The following is a 20324-nucleotide window of genomic DNA, read 5'->3' as shown; positions in this document are numbered from 1 at the left end:
TTTCCGGGGGTGCCAGAAGGAGGTCCACGCTGCTGCGGCGATGCATGATACCTTGCTGTGGGAGGATCATCTAGAAAGAGATGGATAGGATGACCTTGTGGCTGAGGTTGTCGTTCGTCTTGGTCTCGTGGCTGTGAGTGAGTGTCTTTCACGGACTCTGCTCGGAGTCTGGAAGCCTCAGCTAAAACAGAATCAAGGCTAGCCCTCATTTGCGAAATCTCCGATCTCATAGAGTCGATGTTGCTTTGATTGGGAAACCAGGCGTCAATGAGTTGCCTTGAACTCTCATGACGAGAAAACTCACTCATAAACATCGGCGGGTCTCAAGAAATCCTCCTCCGTATCGACATCCGCACCGTAAGATCGCTTGATAATGCAACTGACATTGCGTCGAAGACAATGCTTGCATTTCTTGTCCCCGGGGAAAACCTCACATCTGATCTTGAGCTTCTTGCAATCGAGACCTTGAGCGGTGCCATCGTCAGCATCTAAAATATGGACCAGAAGCATTTCGTTTGTGTTCCCGACTTACAAGCCTTTGACTTCCTTCCCGGGCCACCCAACCGGCCATCTTTCGGAGTATTATTGGGTTCGGCCGGTCGGGGGCTGATGTTGGATGTCGTCGCCGGCTGCGATGAGTGGTCCGGTGATTCTGGCATTGCTTCGTCGGTTTCCACCAGTCGCTCACACTCCTCCGACGCATATCGCAGACGGTGCAATGGATGAGACGAGTCCCCATCCTCACTTTCGTGCTGACGGGAAATCGGGAAAAGACCGAGGCCTGGAAGACGTGTACCGAGACCGGATGGCGGGGAAAGTGGAGAGTGTTGACACACTGAGGATGATGCTGCGATGAAAACGCGGGGTTAGTGCTGTAGCTGTGGATCCTTATCAGACGTTGTCGTACGACCTGAATGATAGTTAGAGGCATGTTCCGGTAGAAGATTCAACTTGAGCAATTGTGTGAACTGTTCGTTTATGCATTTTGCAACTGAGTCTGGAAGTCTGAGTTTCTACGATGTTTGTAGATGATAGAATGTGCACGCCACGTCGTCTAATGTCCAAGTCGCACTGAAGGGTTCAACCCTTGACTTATGTCTGGTATACCACTGGTAAACCTCTGACCGGGGTTACGTGGTCCCCTTCGCCATTACTGTCCTCAATGTGGGCACTGTTGTCTTTGTAATCTCCTTGTCCGTGTTCCAAGTTGATGCCATTTCTCTCCGTTTCTGCTCGCCGGTTACATCTTCTGAGGAAGAACGCCAATACAATGGTGCTGACTATGGTGATGACCATCAACACGAGATTGACTGACCAAGCTGCGGTGTACCGTGGTCCCGCGCTCGCGGGATAGAGATATGGAGTCCATACGAGGGCCAGGTTGCCGATAGAGTTGTTGGCGGCGAGAGCAATGGCCCTCTTCTTCTGAGGTCGTGCTGCAATATTTGCCATCCAGGCATTCGAGATTTGGAAGCAGCCGTAGGTTCCTGGCAGCATCAGGAACAAGGCGAAGTACCGTGCTCCTGTATTGGTAGTCGCCAACGTAATAATGATTCCAACAAGGGCCACGGCAGACGGGAAAATGATGTGGGTTGACCTCTTAGAAGTGCGGTCCGACCACCACGTGTTGGAAAGACAGAAGAGGGCAGTAAAGATGTACGGTGGGGAGGTAAGAAGAAGGGTATGTATCGTGCTGTAGCCGAAGTTCTGAACCAGCGTCGGTAGAAAGTTGGTCAATGAAGCCACGGCCTGCAAACAAGTCTGTCCCAGAAAACAGAGCCAGACACGGTAGTCCTTCGCTGCGAGCTTGAAGGCCGTCCCCGTGCTGATGTCTTCTTCCTCCTCGCCGGCATCTTCGATGATGCGCATAACGGCGATGGCCTTCTCTTCGGGAGAAAGCCACTTCGTGTTGGAAGGCCAATCCGGGATGATGAAAGCGCACACTACGGCGAACACGACCGTCGCAATGCCCTCGATGATGAAGAGCCAGCGCCATGACTCCAGTCGGTTGTTGGCGAATGCGGCAGCTATGCCTGCGGCGAAGAGACCGCCGAAGGCTCCGGAGATCATGGCCGCGGAGTACAGCAATCCAAGACGGAAACCAAGTTCTCTCCGAGTGTACCAGCCACTGAACAAGAATGCGCAGCCGACGAAGAAGGGTGCCTATATGAGATTTCGGATTAGTGTCATCGCTTAAGAAGGAGAAACCCTGAACGGAATGCAAAACGAACCTCCGTAACTCCTAAAAAGAATCTGTTCACAGCTAGTCCAGCAAAGTTGTGAACCGCGCCAGAAAGGCCGCTGACGATGCCCCATGCGACCATGCAACCAGACAGATACCAGCTGGGACGCACTTTGGTGAGAATCATATTGCTTGGGACTAAGTCTCATTAGCTTCGCTTGTAATCTTCGTGTTTGACGGTCGCGTACTCTGCATGGAGATGTATCCAACAAATGTCACCGAAAGAACAATGTTGTATTCATAGCCTGACATGTTCAAATCCTTTTCAAGCCCTTGGACTCTTGCATGCGCTAGGTGTTACTTCTTATTAGCGATTATGCTTCTAACACACGAAAGATCATGACAACCTACGGACAGCGTTTCTGTCGATGTAGTTCATGATGTAGACAATGATCTATTCAATCGGTTAGGACTTCTGCAGCAAGTTTATAACCCAACAAGTGTGATAGAAAACGTCCTCTGGGAGGCGAAGGAAACCTACCAATATTGGGAGGAGTCTCCAATCCATCTTTCGAACAAGCTTCTTTTCTCGATCGGCGCGCTCCTCCGGAGACCAAGACGCGACAATTGATGCGAAGTCCACGGGAGATGCGGCAATGACGGCCTCATTCTGAGGTTTCGACATGTTGGTAGCAGTTTCTTCTCTACGCCAAATTTGTCACGAAAGGCGCGCCTGGAATAGGGTCTCCGGAAAGAATCGTAGGGTTCCGCGAGACGTAGAAATTGACACACATTCGCTCAGGTAACGATAGAAACACAAGGTTGTCTAAAGTAAGGCAGTATCTAAATGAGATGGCCATCCATCTTATACCCGGTAATCAGGCTCGGCCTTCAAACTCAATTACCAACACTCCCGGCTACGTGTGCACTGTAAGGCAGTTGTTCCCAAGCTTCCATGAACACCTATGAACCACTGGGGTAAGAGAATCCGGGGAAAGCTTTGCCGAATGATTTCAAAGACCGATTCACCGTCGGCCAGACGGAAGGGAATGACCTCAGACGGCTTCGTGGAAAAGTGCCACGGCCGGCATAGGCTAGCATTCATGAGTTGATTCCTTTAGCCGGAAAAAGAAATACTATCATTCCAGCCAGGATGTGTCATCGGCATTGCAGAACATGAAGTCTTAAGTCCATTTCCCATCTGGCGCAGGGGGGCACGGGAAATCGGGGAAACGCCGATGGGGAAGACCGAGCATTATTGGAGGCCGTGGTGGAGAAGCTGCACATCATCGAGAGCCTCACGAAGTTCGGATGGAGAGCTCATGCCGAGGAAATAAGATAAAAGTGTCGAGTGCGCAGGAAGGCTTATGACTGAATGAGTAGCTGAGTACACACTCATGAGAAGCTCTCGGTAAATCACTGGTTTCGCATACTCGTTGGAAGCTCATCTTTCAATTTTTTTTAAAACAAAAGCTTATACGCACATCTATCAACATGACGAGTCTTTCAACCAAACTCGCCGATCTTGAAAAGGCTGGAAAGCCGGTTCAAGTTGGCATTATCGGTGCTGGCAAGTTTGGATCCATGTACATTTCTCAATCCCACCGCACCCCCGGTGTCCACCTTGCCGGTATCGCCGATCTATCGCCCGAGCGGGCTCTTGCTTCTCTCAAGCGCACTGGCTATCCCGAAGGCCAGTTCGACGCCACTGCATCTTTGAGCATCTCTGAAGCCATCGCCGCCGGCAAGACCGGTATCACGACAGACTCCGCAGCCCTGATCGCCACGCCCGAGATTGACGTGATCCTCGAAGTCACTGGAAACCCGGCGGCGGGTATCCGTCACGCCCTCCTCTGCTGCGAGCATAAGAAGCATATCGTCATGATCAATGTCGAGGCCGATGTTCTGGCAGGACCGCTCTTGGCTCGGAGGGCCCGGGAGGCCGGCATCATCTACTCCATGGCCTACGGAGACCAGCCAGCGTTGATTGCTGAGATGGTTGACTGGGCGAGGACAGCTGGCTTTGAGGTCGTCTGCGCGGGTAAGGGCACAAAGCATCTGCCTGAGTACCACTACTCGACCCCGGATACGGTATGGAACCACTACGGATTCACCAAAGAGCAACTGGCCGGCGGAGATTTCAACCCCCAGATGTTCAACAGTTTCCTCGACGGCACTAAGAGCGCCTTGGAGATGGCGGCTGTTGCCAATGGTTGTGACTTGAGTCCTCCAACAAACGGTCTGAGGTTCCCTCCTTGTGGTGTCTGGGACCTTCCAACTGTGTTGAAACCTTCCAGCGAGGGAGGCCAGCTGGAGAAGAACGGAACTGTCGAGGTTGTTTCTTGTATGGAGAAGGACGGACGATGGGTGTTCAACGATTTGCGTTGGGGAGTGTATGTGATCATCAAAGGTGAGAAGTCCTACCGAATGCTGTCAACTCCAGTTCGCTAACATGGCGCCTCTACATAGCACCCGGAGAGTACCAGAGAGAATGCTTCAAGCAGTATGGCCTCAAGACAGACCCTTCAGGCTGGTATGCTGCGCAGTACAAGCCCTACCATCTCATTGGATTGGAGCTGGGCATCTCTGTTGCCACGATCATGGTTCGCGGTGAGCCGACTGGCCAGACGAAGACCTGGGCTGGTGACGTCGTTGCCACGGCGAAGCGTGATCTGAAAGCAGGAGAAAAGCTCGATGGTGAAGGCGGATTTACAGTTTATGGCAAACTGATGACCGCCGAGGACTCAATGGCAATTGAAGGATTGCCAATCGGGTTGGCTCACGGCTTCGTTCTGAAGCGCGATGTTAAGAAAGACCAAGGACTCAGCTGGCAGGATGTTGAGTACAGCGAGAAGGCCCAGGCGGTGGCTTTCCGGAAAGAAATGGAGGGCATCTTCAAGAAGGAGTTTCAGGCGAAGAAAGCAAACGGGGTAAATGGTGTGCATTAGATTTGCAACATAGACTGGAATGACAAAACATGCAGAAACTTCTGCTCAGTAACCACTTACGCGATCGACAGCAACAACGATCCATGAGGTACCCATCCTCTTGACTGAAGCTCTTCGGTAAGCCTTCCTGGACTTCGATAGCTCGTCGACCAGTAGAGTAAAAGGTGATGAAATAGAGACTGGGACTGCTAATTGGCGAGAAGTAATGTGTTCGATGAGCAGAGGAGAAACGGGGCAATGTGGGTAGTCATCGATCAGGCTCTGGTCGCATAAACCCACATATCGCGCAAGCTCAGACTGAGTTTGTAAGCCGGCGTTGACAGGACGACATGTACGCATGAAACCAACATGTACAAACACATGCATGTGGATTCGTGGTCCATCTAACTGACGAGAGCTCATCGCATGTCTGCGGCAACTAACAGCGGATGGTTTAGTACCCGTCCGAATTGTTTTATCCTGATGGCGAAATCAGGAGACGTTCATCGCAGGTGTGAAAGACTTGAGATGGGATAAGATGTGGCATCGGCGACAGGCTCGGAATGGACCTTCGGAATGAGCCTGGACGACATGGAGTCCCCACCACACTTATGGGCTTATGTGACGTACTACGCCTCGAGTGATCAACTTAATCAAGCCCTTTGAAGAAGGATGAAATGCATAGATCGAAATGTGAAGCTTATGTGTGAGATGTTTCTGGGAGACAACACTTAGAACTCCATGAGTTTCTCGTCATTTAGTTGGATATGGTCTTGAGAGATGTCGAGACGGGGGTCATTTGAAGACTCATTGCACTCATTTTGCGAGCGGACAATGAGGATCTCAAAGCATCCGCAGAGCCAGTCCCTGAAAGCTGAAATGTCAGTGCTCAGTATTGCGGCCCATTCGTAGTTCGCGTGGTGGTTTTCTATCTCGTCTCGGTGAGTGAAATCATAGTGCCCCAGGGTCCAGTCGGAATCGGCCGGAAATCGATAACGGAAGTAATATCAACAGGGCAGAGGTGGATCGGAATCGGCGCCGGTTTTTTCGGCCGCCGGGGAAGCGTCGATATGTCCCTTGGCAGCGTTACAAGGGGTAAGCCTGACGCGAACGTGTTCCTCCTCGTTGCAGCGTAAGAGGAATGGCAGTTTGCGACTGTGGGTTATGGGAAGTTTTGCACGCAGCAAACTCGAAGAGTTGATTACCGGCAGGCAAAGTCAATCATTGATGCTGGATGACGCAGCCCGCGGGCATGGCTTACAAACCCTCACATTCAACGCGTTCGTCGTTGCAGATTTTCTCTCTTCGAAAAATGAAGTCATGCGTCGAGACTCCCCTTGACGGGCTGCTCCGGGCGCTGGATGAGGCAGGGTGCTCCTCGTCTCGCCCAAAGAGCGACACAAGCATTGAAGAAACGAAGGCCGAGCGGGATTTCCGAGATTTTACCAAGAGCGATGGGTAGCTTGGCGAGTGAAGCAGTGGGGCAGAAGCGACATCCAGAAACCGTCAAGGAGTGAGGAGGCAGCTCGTTCTGAGCCGACAAGAGCATAGCCTCTGTCGCAAAAGCAAAGAGGTGGACGTAATGGCCGTCGTGGCTCCTCAAGGACCAAGGCCGAAGACGAGTTGGTTGATACGCGCCGGCCGTCGATCTTTCAGCAAGATGTTCCTGGGGACCCGTCGATGTTTTTCAACTTTTGGCGAGTTCCCCCAACTTTTGACGAGGGCCGCGGAGCATTTATTGCGACCGAGCAGTCCGCGCGCCCCGGAATGTTACCGAAGCATGGATTGATCAGTTCTTCGTCTCATCCTGGCATCGTTTCACCCGTCAACCGAACTGACTAAGCGGTCAAAGCAAGCATCTTGGCGCCCTCCTTGAGCAGTGCCGAACTCTGATGCCGACAACTTCAGTCTGAAGAAAAGCTGTCAAGGCCTGTCATGCCATCACTGACAAGCCGTCGCAGTCTCGGGGGTGGATACCCTCCCAGACCACCAAACCGCCATGGATGAACTTCTTGGTGTCTCTTGGAGGGAGAAGGGGCTGTCACATAAGCCGAAAAGGACAACCTGAAGTCGTCTTGAAACGCCAGAAGCGCGCGACAATCCTCCTCGTCGGGATCCGTCCGCCCACCTCGGCCCCACTGACATCTCAACTCGGAAACGCAGACTTACGCCATCCCATGATCCTCGGTGGAGAGACAAGACGGCGACGATCCAATCGACATGATCTCCCGCCAGATCGCCACCCACCCTGCAAGCCTCCGACTGCCAGAAGAGGAATCGTCGTGTAGAGCCTCAAACCGTCACGGAACACCATCAGACATCTTGGCAGCACGAGCCTCAATGACGCCGAGCCCGAACCTTCGAGTAGTTCATCCTGGATTGTCTTGACTTTGCAGTGAAGAGCCACCGGGCCCCATCTCCGCTCCCCTGGCGCCGGCAATTCATCATTCATTAGTAAACCCGAGAAAAGGCTTCTCGGGTCTTGGCTTCGCTTCTTTTCGGATGCAAATATGTACCCTCCGCCGCAGCTAATATAATTCAAAATTTAGAGTTACTTGAAGTTGGGTCTCAGATCTTTGTCTCCATCTTCACTCTCATTTCTCTTCTTCTCCTACCTCCTAGTGAGGACAAGCCGTGATATCTTCCTGATCGGCATTGACTGTCATTTACCTTTTTAATCTTTCGGACACAGGTCGCTGCTGCGCAGTGTTAACTTCAGTCACTCCTTCGGATTTCCCTTCGATTCTTCTCGATCAGCGATCGATCATCTTCAACATGAGAGTTCTCTCAGCCTGGGCCTTGATGGCAGCCGCGACCGTCACCGCGATCCCTCAACCGCTTCACAAGAGAGACCCTTTCCCGCCTGATGGAACCGTCGTCGGCGGCGTTCCTCATCGTCCTTTCAGAAGTAAGTAACACGGGCTTATAGACGTTCGCTACAAACAGCTAACAATCTCATCAGTCAGACGACAGGCAGCCGCACCACCGGCCACTCCTCAAGGAAACCAACTCATCCCGGTGATTGTCGGCGGACCGCAAGACACCTTCGTACCGAACTTGATCACGGCCCAGGTCGGCGATGTCGTACAATTCCAGTTCAGCAACGGCAACCACACCGTGACCCAGAGCGCCGAGGGCGCTGCGTGCCAACCGCTTCAGGACACCGTACCCACCGCCATTCACAGCGGACACATTCCCTTCAAGGACGGTCAAGCGATGGTCGGAACTTTCAACATGCCGATTACGAGTACCGAAACGATGTTCATGTACTGTGCCACGGGACCTCATTGTCAGGAGGGCCAGGTGCTGGTCATCAACCCGTGAGTGCCTTCTCACCAGTTATTCGGGGTTCATAACTAACAATTGACTAGTACAAACGCCCAACAAGTCGTTCAGTACTCGAAACTCGCAGCAGCTGCCAAGGCAAACGTCGACGGCAAGACGGTGGTTGGTGGAGCGGTTGGACAGATCCCCTTGGCAAACGCAGCGTTCGTTCCGGCGCCGGCCCAGGGTGCCGGAGGTGGTGGCGGCGGCGGCGGCGGTGGAGCTGGAGGGGCCCCTCCCGCAGCTGCTCCTGCCGCCCCGGCCGCTCCGGCCACCCCTGCTGCGCCTCCCGCCGAAGCCCCCGCCGCTGCTCCGGCCGCGCCCCCTGCGGAAGCTCCCGCAGCAGCGCCTCCGGCCTAATCTGGTTCGACAGAAGAGATGTTGTGATTTCGAAAGTGTGAAAGTGTGGTTGGGCTCGGGAAGCTCATATTTGCAGTCAAAGTGCATACATGCTTCGGCATTTGCATGATTAAACCTGATGAAAAGAAACAGGGCGCAGCTAGACTTTTCGTAGCTGAATGAAGGATAATCTACCTGTATGTAATAACATGTTTTGTACATTGTACTATCCGGCAGCGGAGGGTTGTAACGAAGAAACGAGCCCTGCTCAAAAAGAAATGGGCTTTGAATTAGCTTCATGTTGTTGCAACCATAACACGCATATGCCTGCCATGCCCTTTAACGCTGTGGACTTGTTGGGTTCACTACATCAACCTCTCTCAATAGTTTTATATGCTTACATGATAAGCCCGTTCGTTTCCAACTATCTGAAACAACACGTGAGCACCAGTCTTTTATGACCTTGTGTCCTCTAAACCAATGTAACGACCTGTTTCTCTGCGCCCTCAAAGACTGGTGAACCGCCCATATCTGCGTACGAAAACCACATACCCACTCTATAGAAGGATCCAGGCTCGGTGTCAACCGGATAGACCAGCAAGCCCCAAATATCCTTCTTCCACGCGGGGTCGTAGTTACAAGCCATGCAAATCAGCGGCTGCGGCCAGGGGCATGTATATATGGTCTGAAGATAATGAGGGTATATCCCCCTTTCGCTGATGAAAGGGTGCATAAAGTTCCCCGGCGTAACCTCTTCATCGGGCAAAGATCCTGCTTTCGGCTTTTGGTTCGCTGTGTAGGTGCAGCAGCTTGATATCAGCAGAAGCTGCAGTCCATCCAGAGATTCGTTGATAGCAAACCGATCTGCTCCCTCACAGGAAGACCACGTCCAGTCTGTCACATTGTGCACGACTTGTTCGGGACTGAGTTGGTACTTCCATACTGGTAAATGCTGCCGATTGACGTTGTAGCATGTCGTGGTCATATGCCCAGGCTTCATTGGAAGCAACTTCGCCGAAAGCTGCAGGGAAGAAGATTTCAGCCTTCCAAAGGGGTTCAAGCCCTCAGCCTGCTCGTTAGATCTGATGATTTCGAACTCAGGCCGCATGTGGTATCTGTTACTGCAGACGGGTCTTCCGTCTCCCTTGGCGATGGCGAATTTGACGGGATGTTCTCGGCTGGCCCAGCTCCAGGTTGGTGAACTCGACATTGGAGCTTCTTGTCGAAACTGATTGCGTGTCTTGCCCAGAAGCTCGTGAAGACTTTTGCTTGGTAATTCGTGTAAGTCGGAGCCGTACCATGTTAGCGTGCAATGAAGGTCCATTTTCCACAAGCCGGCCAGATACTCGTCCTTCTCCCATCCCCACCTGTCGGGGATATGTTGCACGAAACAATTGACGACGCCAGACAGAGCTGGTAGTGCGTCTCTTCGAAATGACCACTGCATCGTGGTGTATTGTTCCACAAGGTGTATCCACATCAACGGACGGAAATGGCCGAGGTTCTCTTGTTTCTCCAGTGACCATGGATAGATGACAGCCATTGGATCAACGGTTTTTATGTAGTCTCCGGTAGCGTTGATCTTGAGGTAGTTGCGGTGCCCTTCCGTATAGCAGAGCTGCCTGAACCCAATAAAGTGCAGTCTAGCGCTTCCAAAGACCAGCTTTCGCGGAGAGAGGGCCTTCTCCTGATAAGTCCATCCACGTTGGTTCCAAGAGCACAAAGTCGTGGACAGATCTAGAGCAAGCGGCTCATTTAGCTGTATGATCTCCCTTTCTCTCGGCTCGAATCTCAGCGTTAAGTTTAAGGGCGATGCATCCTTCGTGTTTATGGGCTCCAGGTCGATTTGGAGACCATGACTGATACGGCTTGGGGTCGGCTGGAGAAATCCTTCAAGACAGGATGAAGAAGAAGCCGAACAAATCGTAATGAATGCATTTGCGTATATCTCATTCATCTGGGAGCTCTGTACTTCCCAATCGGCCTTGCTGTCCTGGACGATACAGACGGAGTCGATCCATAAGTATCGGATACCAAACACCCGGCAAACTCTGACCGCATCTTGCATAACTGGCGACATTATGTCAAGCGATATGCCTTCGCGGTACCGATACAGACTGTCTCTAGTCAATTTCAACTGCTTCGCAGCATGCTCGGGAGGTCCCCAACAGTAGCTGAGGGCGGCGTATGCCCCCGACAGATGTGGACTCGTGGCATCCTTTTCGGCTGCTGTGGTTCTGAGTCTCGGGCACGCATCATTACTCGTTCCCAAGTCAATAACGCGGGAAGGCTGAAATCCGGGAACGTGAGCAGCCAGATCTTTATCGACTTTACTGCGAATGAACTCAATGTTTCTTTCGGAGAGAGGCTCAGGCTCAGGCACTCTGTCAAAGAGTCTATCGATGTATTGCATTGGCTCTGTAGCTCCTCTCTGGTTAGAAGGGATCATATGAACATAGTTGCGGTTTTCAAGCTTACCACCGGTCGTTTCGACATGGAAGTATGACTGTTTGCAATCTCCCGTGCGCAACGAGAGACTCTCAAAGCTGACATACCAGAGGTGAACCTCCGGTTGGGGACTCTTAAGCCACACAACCCGCCAACAGAATTTAATCCAAGTAGTCACGGGTTGGATTTGGCCAAGCTCGTCGACATGAGGCGTTAAGGTATTTCGTACACACGAGCAAGACTGGCAAGCATCTCTCGTTGATTCTTCGTGATAATGGAGAGAGGCCTCAGAGGCTGCTTGCCAGAGATGGGCAACGCTGAAGTATGAATACACATATTCCGCTTAAAAAGATGAAGTTAGGCATTTCTCTCTATCTGCGAAAAATTCCACTCACGTCGCTCCTCTTTCAAGGCTTCCCGCCCTCTCAATATCCGTTGAAATGCCCACCAACAGAACTGACAAATGTCATGGGCGCCAGTTGCAGAAGCCCGGATGCGTGGAAGATTCTGTAATGAAAAGAGCTTCGCCTTAAGCGCTTGCACCTCTTCGCAGATCTTTCCAGCATCTTTGCAAAGTTCTAATACTGCGTTGTCTCCCTCTGGAGCTTCGAAGAATTCGATCAATCGTGCCGCGGCAGTCGCAAGTATCCAAGTCAGCTCCTCCAACGCCTCGATGCTCTTGACGATGTCTTCGCTTCCATCTTGGAATTGGACCGGTTTTGGGTCCTGGGTGAATGCTCTGCCAAATGATCGCAGCTCGTCGACTTTGCTGACAGCCCAGGGTCGCGGTCCCCAAACCGCGTCCAATCGAAATGTTCGTATTTCGGTGTCCATATCTTCTATGAATCCAGAAGTGAGAGTTTCAATGCAGGCCGTGGCCGGCAACTTCAACGCCTCAAGACCTTCATCACTGGGATGACAACGCAAAGAGAAGAAGCCACTGTTCAGGTGACTCACGTCTGACAGAAGATGTCAATAAGGTGGAACACCTATCCCGGCTTGCATGTTGCGCATGTTGTACCCCGGACACCGCCACACCAAGCGATCAAGGCGTGGTCAATCATGCTGGGTCTCCAGTTCCCTGCATGAAGTTGCAGGATCATACAAGTAGGTATGCGCATGTGGTAGAAGTAATTCTCATGTTTATTGGCAGATATTTACTCAGCATATCTGCAAATCCATCGTAAAAATATGCAAGTGTGAAGGGTATCCAGTGTGTACACAACTTTTCCAAACCAACAACTACATCATCATCCATCTCTTCCATTCAGGTGAGCACCTCATTCCTCCTCCGAGCTGGCATCGTGAGGCATCAAGCTGAGCTTCGAGAAGTCAGCGTTGGCCTGCCTCTTGACCCAAGCGCGGTTGCCGGCACGCTTCTTGAACAGCATCTTAGGAAGGACCTGGTTCAGGCAGACATCAACCTTCATGCAAGTTCCGCCCAAGCAGCAGCTCTGCTTGATGCAGACCTCGCCATTGCCACAGTCGTTGGTAGTGTCGCAAGAGGGCTTGCAGTCGTTGGGCACGGCGCAGACATCGCGGCCCTCCACGGTACGGAAGCAAACGCAGCCCTTCTCGCCAGCCGTCAAGTCGAGAGAGCAGGTGGGGATGACGTTGTCACCGCAAGTCCAGGGCTTGTCGCACGAGACGGCGGGACGGGTGACGTTGACGAAGGGGGCGACGGTGGTGGTCGCGACAAAGGACACGGTGGAGGTGACGATGGGGGCCGGGGCCGTGGTCGTCACCGCGGTGGCGCCGAAGCAGGAGCAGGCGCTGCGGTAGGCGGCGTCGTCCGGGCACGCGGTGGCATAGGCCGGGATTTCCTTGGTCGGGAGAGGAGTCTCGACGGCGCGTTGGTAGATGGTTTGGGTGGTGTTTGCTGTGACTGTCGCGATGCTGGTCTCGGTGACGAAGATGGTTCTGTGGATGGGGTTAGTCTGGTGGCAACTCCTGTCAGGCAGAGGATGGACCTACGAGGCACTCGCAGTCTCAGTGACGGCAAGGTAAGAGCTGCATTCGGCCATGCGGAGGACCATGGTGGCAGTTCCGAAGCGGGTTGCCCTCACTGCGCGGAGGCAGTTGTCGGCATTGCAGCCGTCGCCGCGGGCCTCCAGCTTGTCAACAACCGCAGCGGATGCCGCAACGACGAGTGAAGAGAGGGCCAGGAACTTCATCGTGTTGAAAACGATGGTGAGATCTTAAACGATTGTGGGATATGTGAAAAATGAAAGACACAGAGGAAATCCTCTTGTTGGGTAGAGAGTGAGAGTGAAGATGAAGATGCTGTTCTGCTTGATGAGACTTTCATCATTAGTGGGCATCGCAAGAAGTTCTTGTTATATATCTGAAAATTATTTCGAGCTTATCGCCTCACTCTCTCCCAGAAAACAAAGTGTCATGCAAGGGACCGAGTAGCGTCTCGGCAACGACGAGAAAAGCAAACGGCTTACGCCCCCGCCGTCTTAGCTAGAGCGCATCCACACCATCGTCATGGAACCTTGCATCGTGAACATGGGTGAAGGCAAACAAATCCCGTGGGAGGGAAAAAGAAGCATCTGTGCTCCCCTGCATCGACAGCTGATGTGGAAATCATGGCGGACTGCACCCGAGGAGGTTTAGACTAGACGGGTTTCTTGGCACCAATACGGCAAACGGAGGACTGGCAATCTGGAATTACACGAAAACGAAACAGAAAACACGTGGCCCGTCAAATCCTGGACGTTTCTCCTGGCAGTAGCGCGGTGCACCGATGGCACGGCGCCGGTTGAAGCCTCCCCGCTAACGAGCGGCTTGGCTGATTTGGATAGTCATCGGAAGGTTCCATGATCGTGCGGCCCAGGCCATGGGGAGAGAGGCCGGGAGCGATAAGCTTAGTTTCCCCTGCGTTCCCGCGCAACCGAATGTTCATCCACCGTGGGCCATACCTGACCGGAGCCCATCCGGCTGGGCGCGGGTCGCAGCTAAATGAAGTGGGTTGTTGAGAGTTTGCTCAACAACGTCACTGGCTTGTGCCGCTTGGTGAAGTTCTGGCGATAGGCCGGTGACTGTGTCAATTTGTCGTAGGTGGCGCGAGTCGTCTGTTTGAGCGATGTGACTACTTCCCGTCAAGAAATCGTGATCGCCGTAGAAGAAGAAATCGAACGTTGAGACCCGCGCCGTCCCTGAAAGGGTCACTGTTGGCGGCGGTTTCGCGTTGAGTCCAACTCGTATCGGGCCGGGTCGCTGCACCCAGTTTATCACCTGATTGCTGGACTAATGATACCCGCCCGAGGCAAATCTCGGACCCTTTGATTTAATGCCTATTTTGGTAGATAAACTCCCGTGAACAAATTGTCCGGCTCGAGCACTACACAGTCCCTGACTTGTGGAGTTGCATATCCCGCACAAGATATCCGTTCGTGTCAGAAAGCCTGAATGTCAATGATTGGGCGAAGCTAGAACGAGTACAGTCCCAAGCATTACAGCTGCGAGAATTGGCTTTGGAAAATCTTGTATTCAAGCTAGAGACTGGGCTCTCCGGCTAAGTTTCAGATGTCCCGCAGCCCCCTCTCAAAGATTGGCCTCTTTACTGGCTAGGATCATCGCAGCCACCGAGGACGAAGTTGATGTTGCTGAGAGGGCATCCCGAGTCGACTGAATCCCTGCAAGGTTGGCTCTGACACTTCTCGTTCTTGAACTTCTGCCGGGCGTTGTTTTGCTGCTGCATGAAATCATCAGCATGTTGTGTTTATAATGTCTTGAGCGTAGATGAGAGGAACTCACAGGAGCGGCAGCAACAAGCTGGCTCATGGCGAAAAGAGCGACAAAGAAAGAAGCGATGGAAAGCTGCATTTTGGTGAATGTAAGAGACTAAAGTAGAGCGAGAAAAGTAGGGTTGACCGGCAACCGTAGAAGAAGACTGAATATGAGGCTTGATTAGAAGTTGAGATGTCGATGTTGGTAGACGTCGTGATAGAGTAGCGGAATGACAACATTTATACAACTTATCACGCGTATGGAAAAAAGGGCTCCTCCATGACCTAGACATGTCTGGAACACCATTGGTTGGCTGGAGTTCCAGTCCGTCGGGAGCAGTGAAACGTCTCAGCTATCTCCAGCTTTGAGGGGTATGATCGACGCTGGTGGGCTTCGCAGGTGTCAAACGGTTAACACTATGCTTAATCGTTTTAATGGAGCAATACCACGGTGATCCGTTTCCATACTCGCTGCCGATTACGACGCAAATCTCTCGGCTGAGCATGCCTCTCCATTCATCATACTGGATGTTATCGGACTCAAAGAAATGCCACCAAACGTCCTTTGCAGCTCTTATAAGAACATCATTACTGTCGCTGCTGTTCAAGGAACATCATTAGACCCAGATAGCTCTCGAATTTGTGCTATTTGACTGCTATTTAAGAGAACGCGAATCACGCGGCACCCAAAGCCTCAGCTTGCTTGAGTGTCAAAATGTCAACATTGAAGAGTTGAGATGACAGCGGCCAATTGGCGGAACAGCCGCCGTGCAAGCAGTCATTATAGGCATTGTCGGTATAGCCGGAAGGTCAAGTTTCAGAACTGGAACGACGTCGGGTAGGGTGCCGTTGCTTGTTGCGACCCAAGGCGGCTGTCGAGTCAAGGCAGACCCTGCGATGAATCGTGAACAAGCTTGCGGAAACCAAAGTCAAACATGCTTCTGCCGAGAACGACGGGATGACACAGGGATAACGGAAATCAGCTGAGCTGAAAAGAGTGATTAAGTTGACTGCATCGCTACGCTGCTCGGTGTCATATTCTTGGACTAACCTGCTCACACAGCAAGGGCTTCCTTCAATCATACACTCAAGCAATCAGAGCTCTTCAGATGGCAGCAGGACGATGTAGGAAACCACATTCCAACCACATTTACCTTGTCAAACGACACGTGAGCTATTCAGGTGAGAGACTAGGTAGCCTGCCTGTCGATCTTCCAGTGTCATTGTCAGTCACCGTGATGACTTGGTCAATCAAGACCGGCCAGATGGTTTGAGTTGGTCGAGACACAGAGCTCATGAGACGTGAACAAACCAAAAGCTTCGAGCACACTTCCAAGAACGCGATAGCTCGGCCGCTTAGACACCTGACTAGAAAGATCGACCAGAACGAACTAGTCTGTACAGTTCTGACGACGCGCTTAGTCTCCAAGGCACGGTGGCACCGAGGCCGTTGTGGCTTGATGTAGCCTCACCAGTTAGCGCTTTGAAAAGCTTCAATCACGAGAAGATTACTTGGCGCTGAGGTCATAGACCATAAATAGCCATTTCAGTGTTCACGATCGAGTGAATTGTTGTTCATCGGGCGTGACCGCTGAGAGCGGGAGGCTTGGAGGGCGCACTCGGTGATTTCTGCCTTCGTCTTGGCATCTAATGTCTTCTCGTTGAGTAACCTGTGTAGTTGGAAATGACGTCTGGAATTGAAATAGATGCAATTGTTGGCAATAAACGGTGTCGGCAATGAGCAGTATGTGCACTGCCATGTGGTGTTGTGAGCCCAGATCTATGAGAGGTTGTCTTGAGCCGTCATGTCTTGATATTGGCTGTGACAACAGATCGTCAAGTCCCCGAAACTGAATACGCATGATGTTGAGCGATTCAGCGCATGTGATAAACTTGTTCTTCAGCAGGATTCTGGCTACTTTTGAGGCCTCGCAGTGAAGAGAGCCATGTTCTCCTTCTCAGTACATGTAGTCAAGTGCGTTGGTGATCGCACTACGTAGTCCGATAGACGCCGTTTGCCTTAGACACATCAACAGAACTCACCTGATAGTCAAGAGAAGTATGTAAGACCTGAACGTTTCCCAGGCCGACCTCGACGTAGTGCACCCTGGTTCTAGTGAACTCCGAAGTCTACGGAGCACGAGATGGATAAGCGACGACTCCGAGAAGTCAATAGAAAACAGGCCTAGACTTGAATGTTGTTGATATTAAGGTCTCGATACTATTCATCGAGCTCAGATGGCTTTCCCTCCTCTTTCTTGACCTTCTCTTCTCGGAAGGCCTTCCTCAGTTCGCACTTCCCAATACTCTTGCCACCGGCTTTACATTCGCTGCATACCTTGCCATGCTTAACGAGAAGAATGTGCAACCCATATTTGTCCTCGTCCGGTATTCTCACATCCAGGTGCGCATGTGTCTCGTCTCGAGAGGCACTCTTGGGACGCCACCCTAACAAGCCTGTGATTCTCCACACGTGGGTGTCAACAGCAAAAGACTCTCGTTGTAAACAGAAAAGCAACACGCAGCTTGCTGTCTTTGGCCCAACTCCTTGAAAGCTGATGAGTTCCTGCATGGCGTCCTCGTTGCTGGCGTTGAAGAGATGATCCAAGGAGTACGACCCGTACTTCTCCTTGACCTGAGTGAGGATGCTGATGATGACCTTGCTCTTCACCGCACTCAAGCCGCCACACTTAATGGCTTCTTGGAGCTTCGGTATGCCTCCTTCAACGATCTTGTCCCACTCATCACTGCCGCCGTAGACGGAGTCCATGCTCCTTTTGGCGCGGGTGGAATTAGTGTCACTCGTATTCTGACTGAGGATAGTCCGGACGAGGGCGTCGAGAACACTGGGTGAGTCTCCACATCCGGCTCGGTCCGCCGAGGCCTTGACCTCCGCGGGACGTTCTCTTTTGCCGTGCAACTTGGCGAGGATACGATGGGCCAGTTTGCACTCTTCCGGTGTCGGGTGTAGGAAGTCCGGGAAGGGAGACTTGTCAGAATACTGGGAGTAGGCCTTGAGCTTCTTCGATTGCAAGTCGTGAGGTGACTTGGGTACTTTTGGCTTTTTCTCAGGGCTTTCAGACTTGATGTCTTCCTTCTTGATAGGCGTTGAAGGAGGAACATCGGAGAGGAACGACGTGTGGGCCTCGTCTTCCGTCTTCACCTTCTTCGCTGGTGTTCCATTGGCCGCCTTGGAAGAAGCACGTTTCCTCTTGTCTGATTGTAGTGGTGAGGACCTTGATTTCTTGGCTGAATCTTGTGTGGTGGCTTTGGTAGTTGCCTTGGAGTTGGCCTCGGAGCTGTCGGCCAACGATGCACTGGCGGCCAAACGGGCACTGGACCGTGTCGCTCTCGCCATGCTGATTATGCTGGAGCGCATGTATTGATCATTCGATACTTTGAGTGAAGGAGTTGGATGTTACGAAAGCGTGTCGCAGTTGAATTCGAAGTTGCATGGAAATCCAGGGGCAAACCTGAAGATCAAAAAGGAGCATCATCAGCCTCAGTCGCAGCTACATTGTGAGTGGTGATGTCAATGAGTTGGATCCACCAGACCCGTTTACAGACTAGCGCTATCCTAAGCGAGATCCAGTGGTACGTGCACTTAGCGCGCCTTTCTGACCATTCAGAGAGAAGGACGGTCCAGAAAGTGGAATCAGCTCCACCGAGCAACTGTACGTACCGGTAGTAAGAATCCGAGGAAGGCGCGACTTGCGATTGCTTCATCGCGACTTCCTTCTTCTCTGTTGAATTGGAATAATCGAATTCAAGGCAGGCACGATCGGTCCGGTTGCTGCACCTTCCTGCTCCTGTAATTCCGCTCGATAAGAGGAAAGAAAGCGTGACCGCCTCCTGGTGAACATCAACGCAGACTCCCGGTCTTCTGCGCCGAAAAAACTTCTCCCCCAGTAATTTGTCACCAACTCGAGTTTTGCTTTTTCCTTCTGCTCTTCACCCGCAGCGTGGTCGATCTTGGCGCATCATTCCCCTCCTGCAATTCTATCCAAATCATCACAAATATGCATCTCATCTGTCTGCTGGCCACTCGCATGTCAACAGACAGTCTCCGCTCCTCCTCAACGACGCATTCCGAGCCGGGATTCGAGGTGTGAATGCCTCCGTCAGCAAGCCACCATCGCCGTCGATGGACAGGCCTCGGAATCTTCCCCGCCAACCCATCTCTCGCGCCAATCCTTTGACCGCCGCATCTCGCACTCGCTGTCAATCCTTCTCCGCATCTCTGCATACGGCACCGCGGCCACGTGCATATTCGCCCGTTGAAATGCCTGTCGATCCACTGTCGCGGCCGTAAGGTACGAGAGGGCGTGCTACAGGGGTCACGGAAACCTCTCGACCAGTTCCTGAACAGGCCATGATGCTCACAGCTCACTTTACCTCTACTACTATGCGACTCGATACACTGGCGGGCCTCTGCCGTCACCTGCTCTGAAAATGGCAACTTTACGACGACACTTTAGACGGGATGGGCATCGGATGTCAAGAGACAGTCTTGCCCAGAGAAGCCGGTATCACGTATCACTCGGTGGAACTCCAGGACTCAGACCGGCGACCTACTGCAACACGGAAGGGAGCACTCGTCGTACGGCGCCGACATGCTGCCATTTGATGCGTCAAAGACCGAGCATGGCGACCGAAGCCGTGACACATTTCCCATTTGTCCGCCCTCTCCAATGTGAACGCGTTGGATAATCGCCCGGCAGTCAAATCCACGACCCTGAATGCCTGGATGCCGTTCACTGCTCTGGCCTGGACATGTCGAGGCGAGACAAAAGTCCACAAGCCACGAGGCGACTCGGTGCGAGTCCTGGACATGTCGAGGCGAGACAAAAGTCCACAAGCCACGAGGCGACTCGGTGCGAGTCTGTCTCCCTGGCGCAAAGTTTCTTCTCCACGGCTGGAATGAGGACTCCTAGGGGACACATCAACCATCCCAGTATGTCTCTCCAGAATACAACGTGGAAATACGACCGCATGCAAGTGTCTTGCCTCAGACAATTCGGCTTCGTGCTTCCATCTTCCACAGCAACTTTGCCAGGCTGATGCAGGTCGTTCTATTTTCAAACGGCCGCCTCTGCATGTCGCAGTTGCTCAGTAGTCTTTCTCTCGGCCGACAATGACTTGCAGCATCTCGCCCAAGTCACTCTATTGTAATTGGCTAGCTTTTGGATGGTCTCGAGGGGAATTTGCAGCCACGAACTCATCCTGGCTAATACACCATCTTGGCGCTGCTGCAGTGCGACCAAAATCTGTCTTGGAGGCATGCGAATGCCCCCAAGAGGCTTGCCAAGCTCTGGGAGCGGGCTAGCATAGCCAGGGGATGTGAAGTTAGATTTGTTGGCGCAAATCGCA

At 52.3% G+C, this 20324-nt stretch overlaps 6 protein-coding genes across 6 annotated transcripts; 2 read left to right on the top strand and 4 right to left on the bottom strand.

Moving 5' to 3' along the window:
* Positions 1 to 1092: 1092 nt before the first annotated feature.
* CkaCkLH20_05377 (major facilitator superfamily transporter) lies at positions 1093 to 2867 on the bottom strand (the record flags this gene model as incomplete). The annotated part of the gene is made up of 5 exons (XM_038888096.1): positions 1093 to 2163; positions 2232 to 2380; positions 2431 to 2532; positions 2594 to 2636; positions 2724 to 2867. The coding sequence occupies 5 exons, from the start codon at positions 2865 to 2867 to the stop codon at positions 1093 to 1095; spliced, it is 1509 nt and encodes a 502-aa protein (XP_038746572.1).
* An 809-nt stretch (positions 2868 to 3676) lies between these two features.
* Positions 3677 to 5130, top strand: CkaCkLH20_05376 (saf domain-containing protein; the record flags this gene model as incomplete). The annotated part of the gene is made up of 2 exons (XM_038888095.1): positions 3677 to 4592; positions 4652 to 5130. The coding sequence occupies 2 exons, from the start codon at positions 3677 to 3679 to the stop codon at positions 5128 to 5130; spliced, it is 1395 nt and encodes a 464-aa protein (XP_038746571.1).
* Positions 5131 to 7884: 2754 nt separating this feature from the next.
* On the top strand, positions 7885 to 8793 carry CkaCkLH20_05375 (uncharacterized protein; the record flags this gene model as incomplete). Its single annotated transcript, XM_038888094.1, has 3 exons — positions 7885 to 8017; positions 8072 to 8429; positions 8481 to 8793. 3 exons carry the CDS (start codon positions 7885 to 7887, stop codon positions 8791 to 8793), a joined length of 804 nt encoding a protein of 267 aa, XP_038746570.1.
* A 3707-nt stretch (positions 8794 to 12500) lies between these two features.
* CkaCkLH20_05374 (uncharacterized protein) lies at positions 12501 to 13394 on the bottom strand (the record flags this gene model as incomplete). Its single annotated transcript, XM_038888093.1, has 2 exons — positions 12501 to 13140; positions 13195 to 13394. The coding sequence occupies 2 exons, from the start codon at positions 13392 to 13394 to the stop codon at positions 12501 to 12503; spliced, it is 840 nt and encodes a 279-aa protein (XP_038746569.1).
* Positions 13395 to 14785: 1391 nt separating this feature from the next.
* On the bottom strand, positions 14786 to 15051 carry CkaCkLH20_05373 (uncharacterized protein; the record flags this gene model as incomplete). Its single annotated transcript, XM_038888092.1, has 2 exons — positions 14786 to 14920; positions 14983 to 15051. The coding sequence occupies 2 exons, from the start codon at positions 15049 to 15051 to the stop codon at positions 14786 to 14788; spliced, it is 204 nt and encodes a 67-aa protein (XP_038746568.1).
* A 2124-nt stretch (positions 15052 to 17175) lies between these two features.
* CkaCkLH20_05372 (base excision DNA repair protein) lies at positions 17176 to 18312 on the bottom strand (the record flags this gene model as incomplete). Its single annotated transcript, XM_038888091.1, has 1 exon — positions 17176 to 18312. The coding sequence occupies one exon, from the start codon at positions 18310 to 18312 to the stop codon at positions 17176 to 17178; it is 1137 nt and encodes a 378-aa protein (XP_038746567.1).
* Between the last annotated feature and the right edge of the window lie 2012 nt (positions 18313 to 20324).

The sequence above is a fragment of the Colletotrichum karsti genome, assembly GCF_011947395.1.
Source record: "Colletotrichum karsti strain CkLH20 chromosome Unknown Scaffold15, whole genome shotgun sequence".
Taxonomy (NCBI): Eukaryota; Fungi; Ascomycota; class Sordariomycetes; order Glomerellales; family Glomerellaceae; genus Colletotrichum; species Colletotrichum karsti.
The sequence above is the reverse complement of the archived record's forward strand: the minus strand, read 5'-3'. Positions and strand labels throughout refer to the sequence as shown.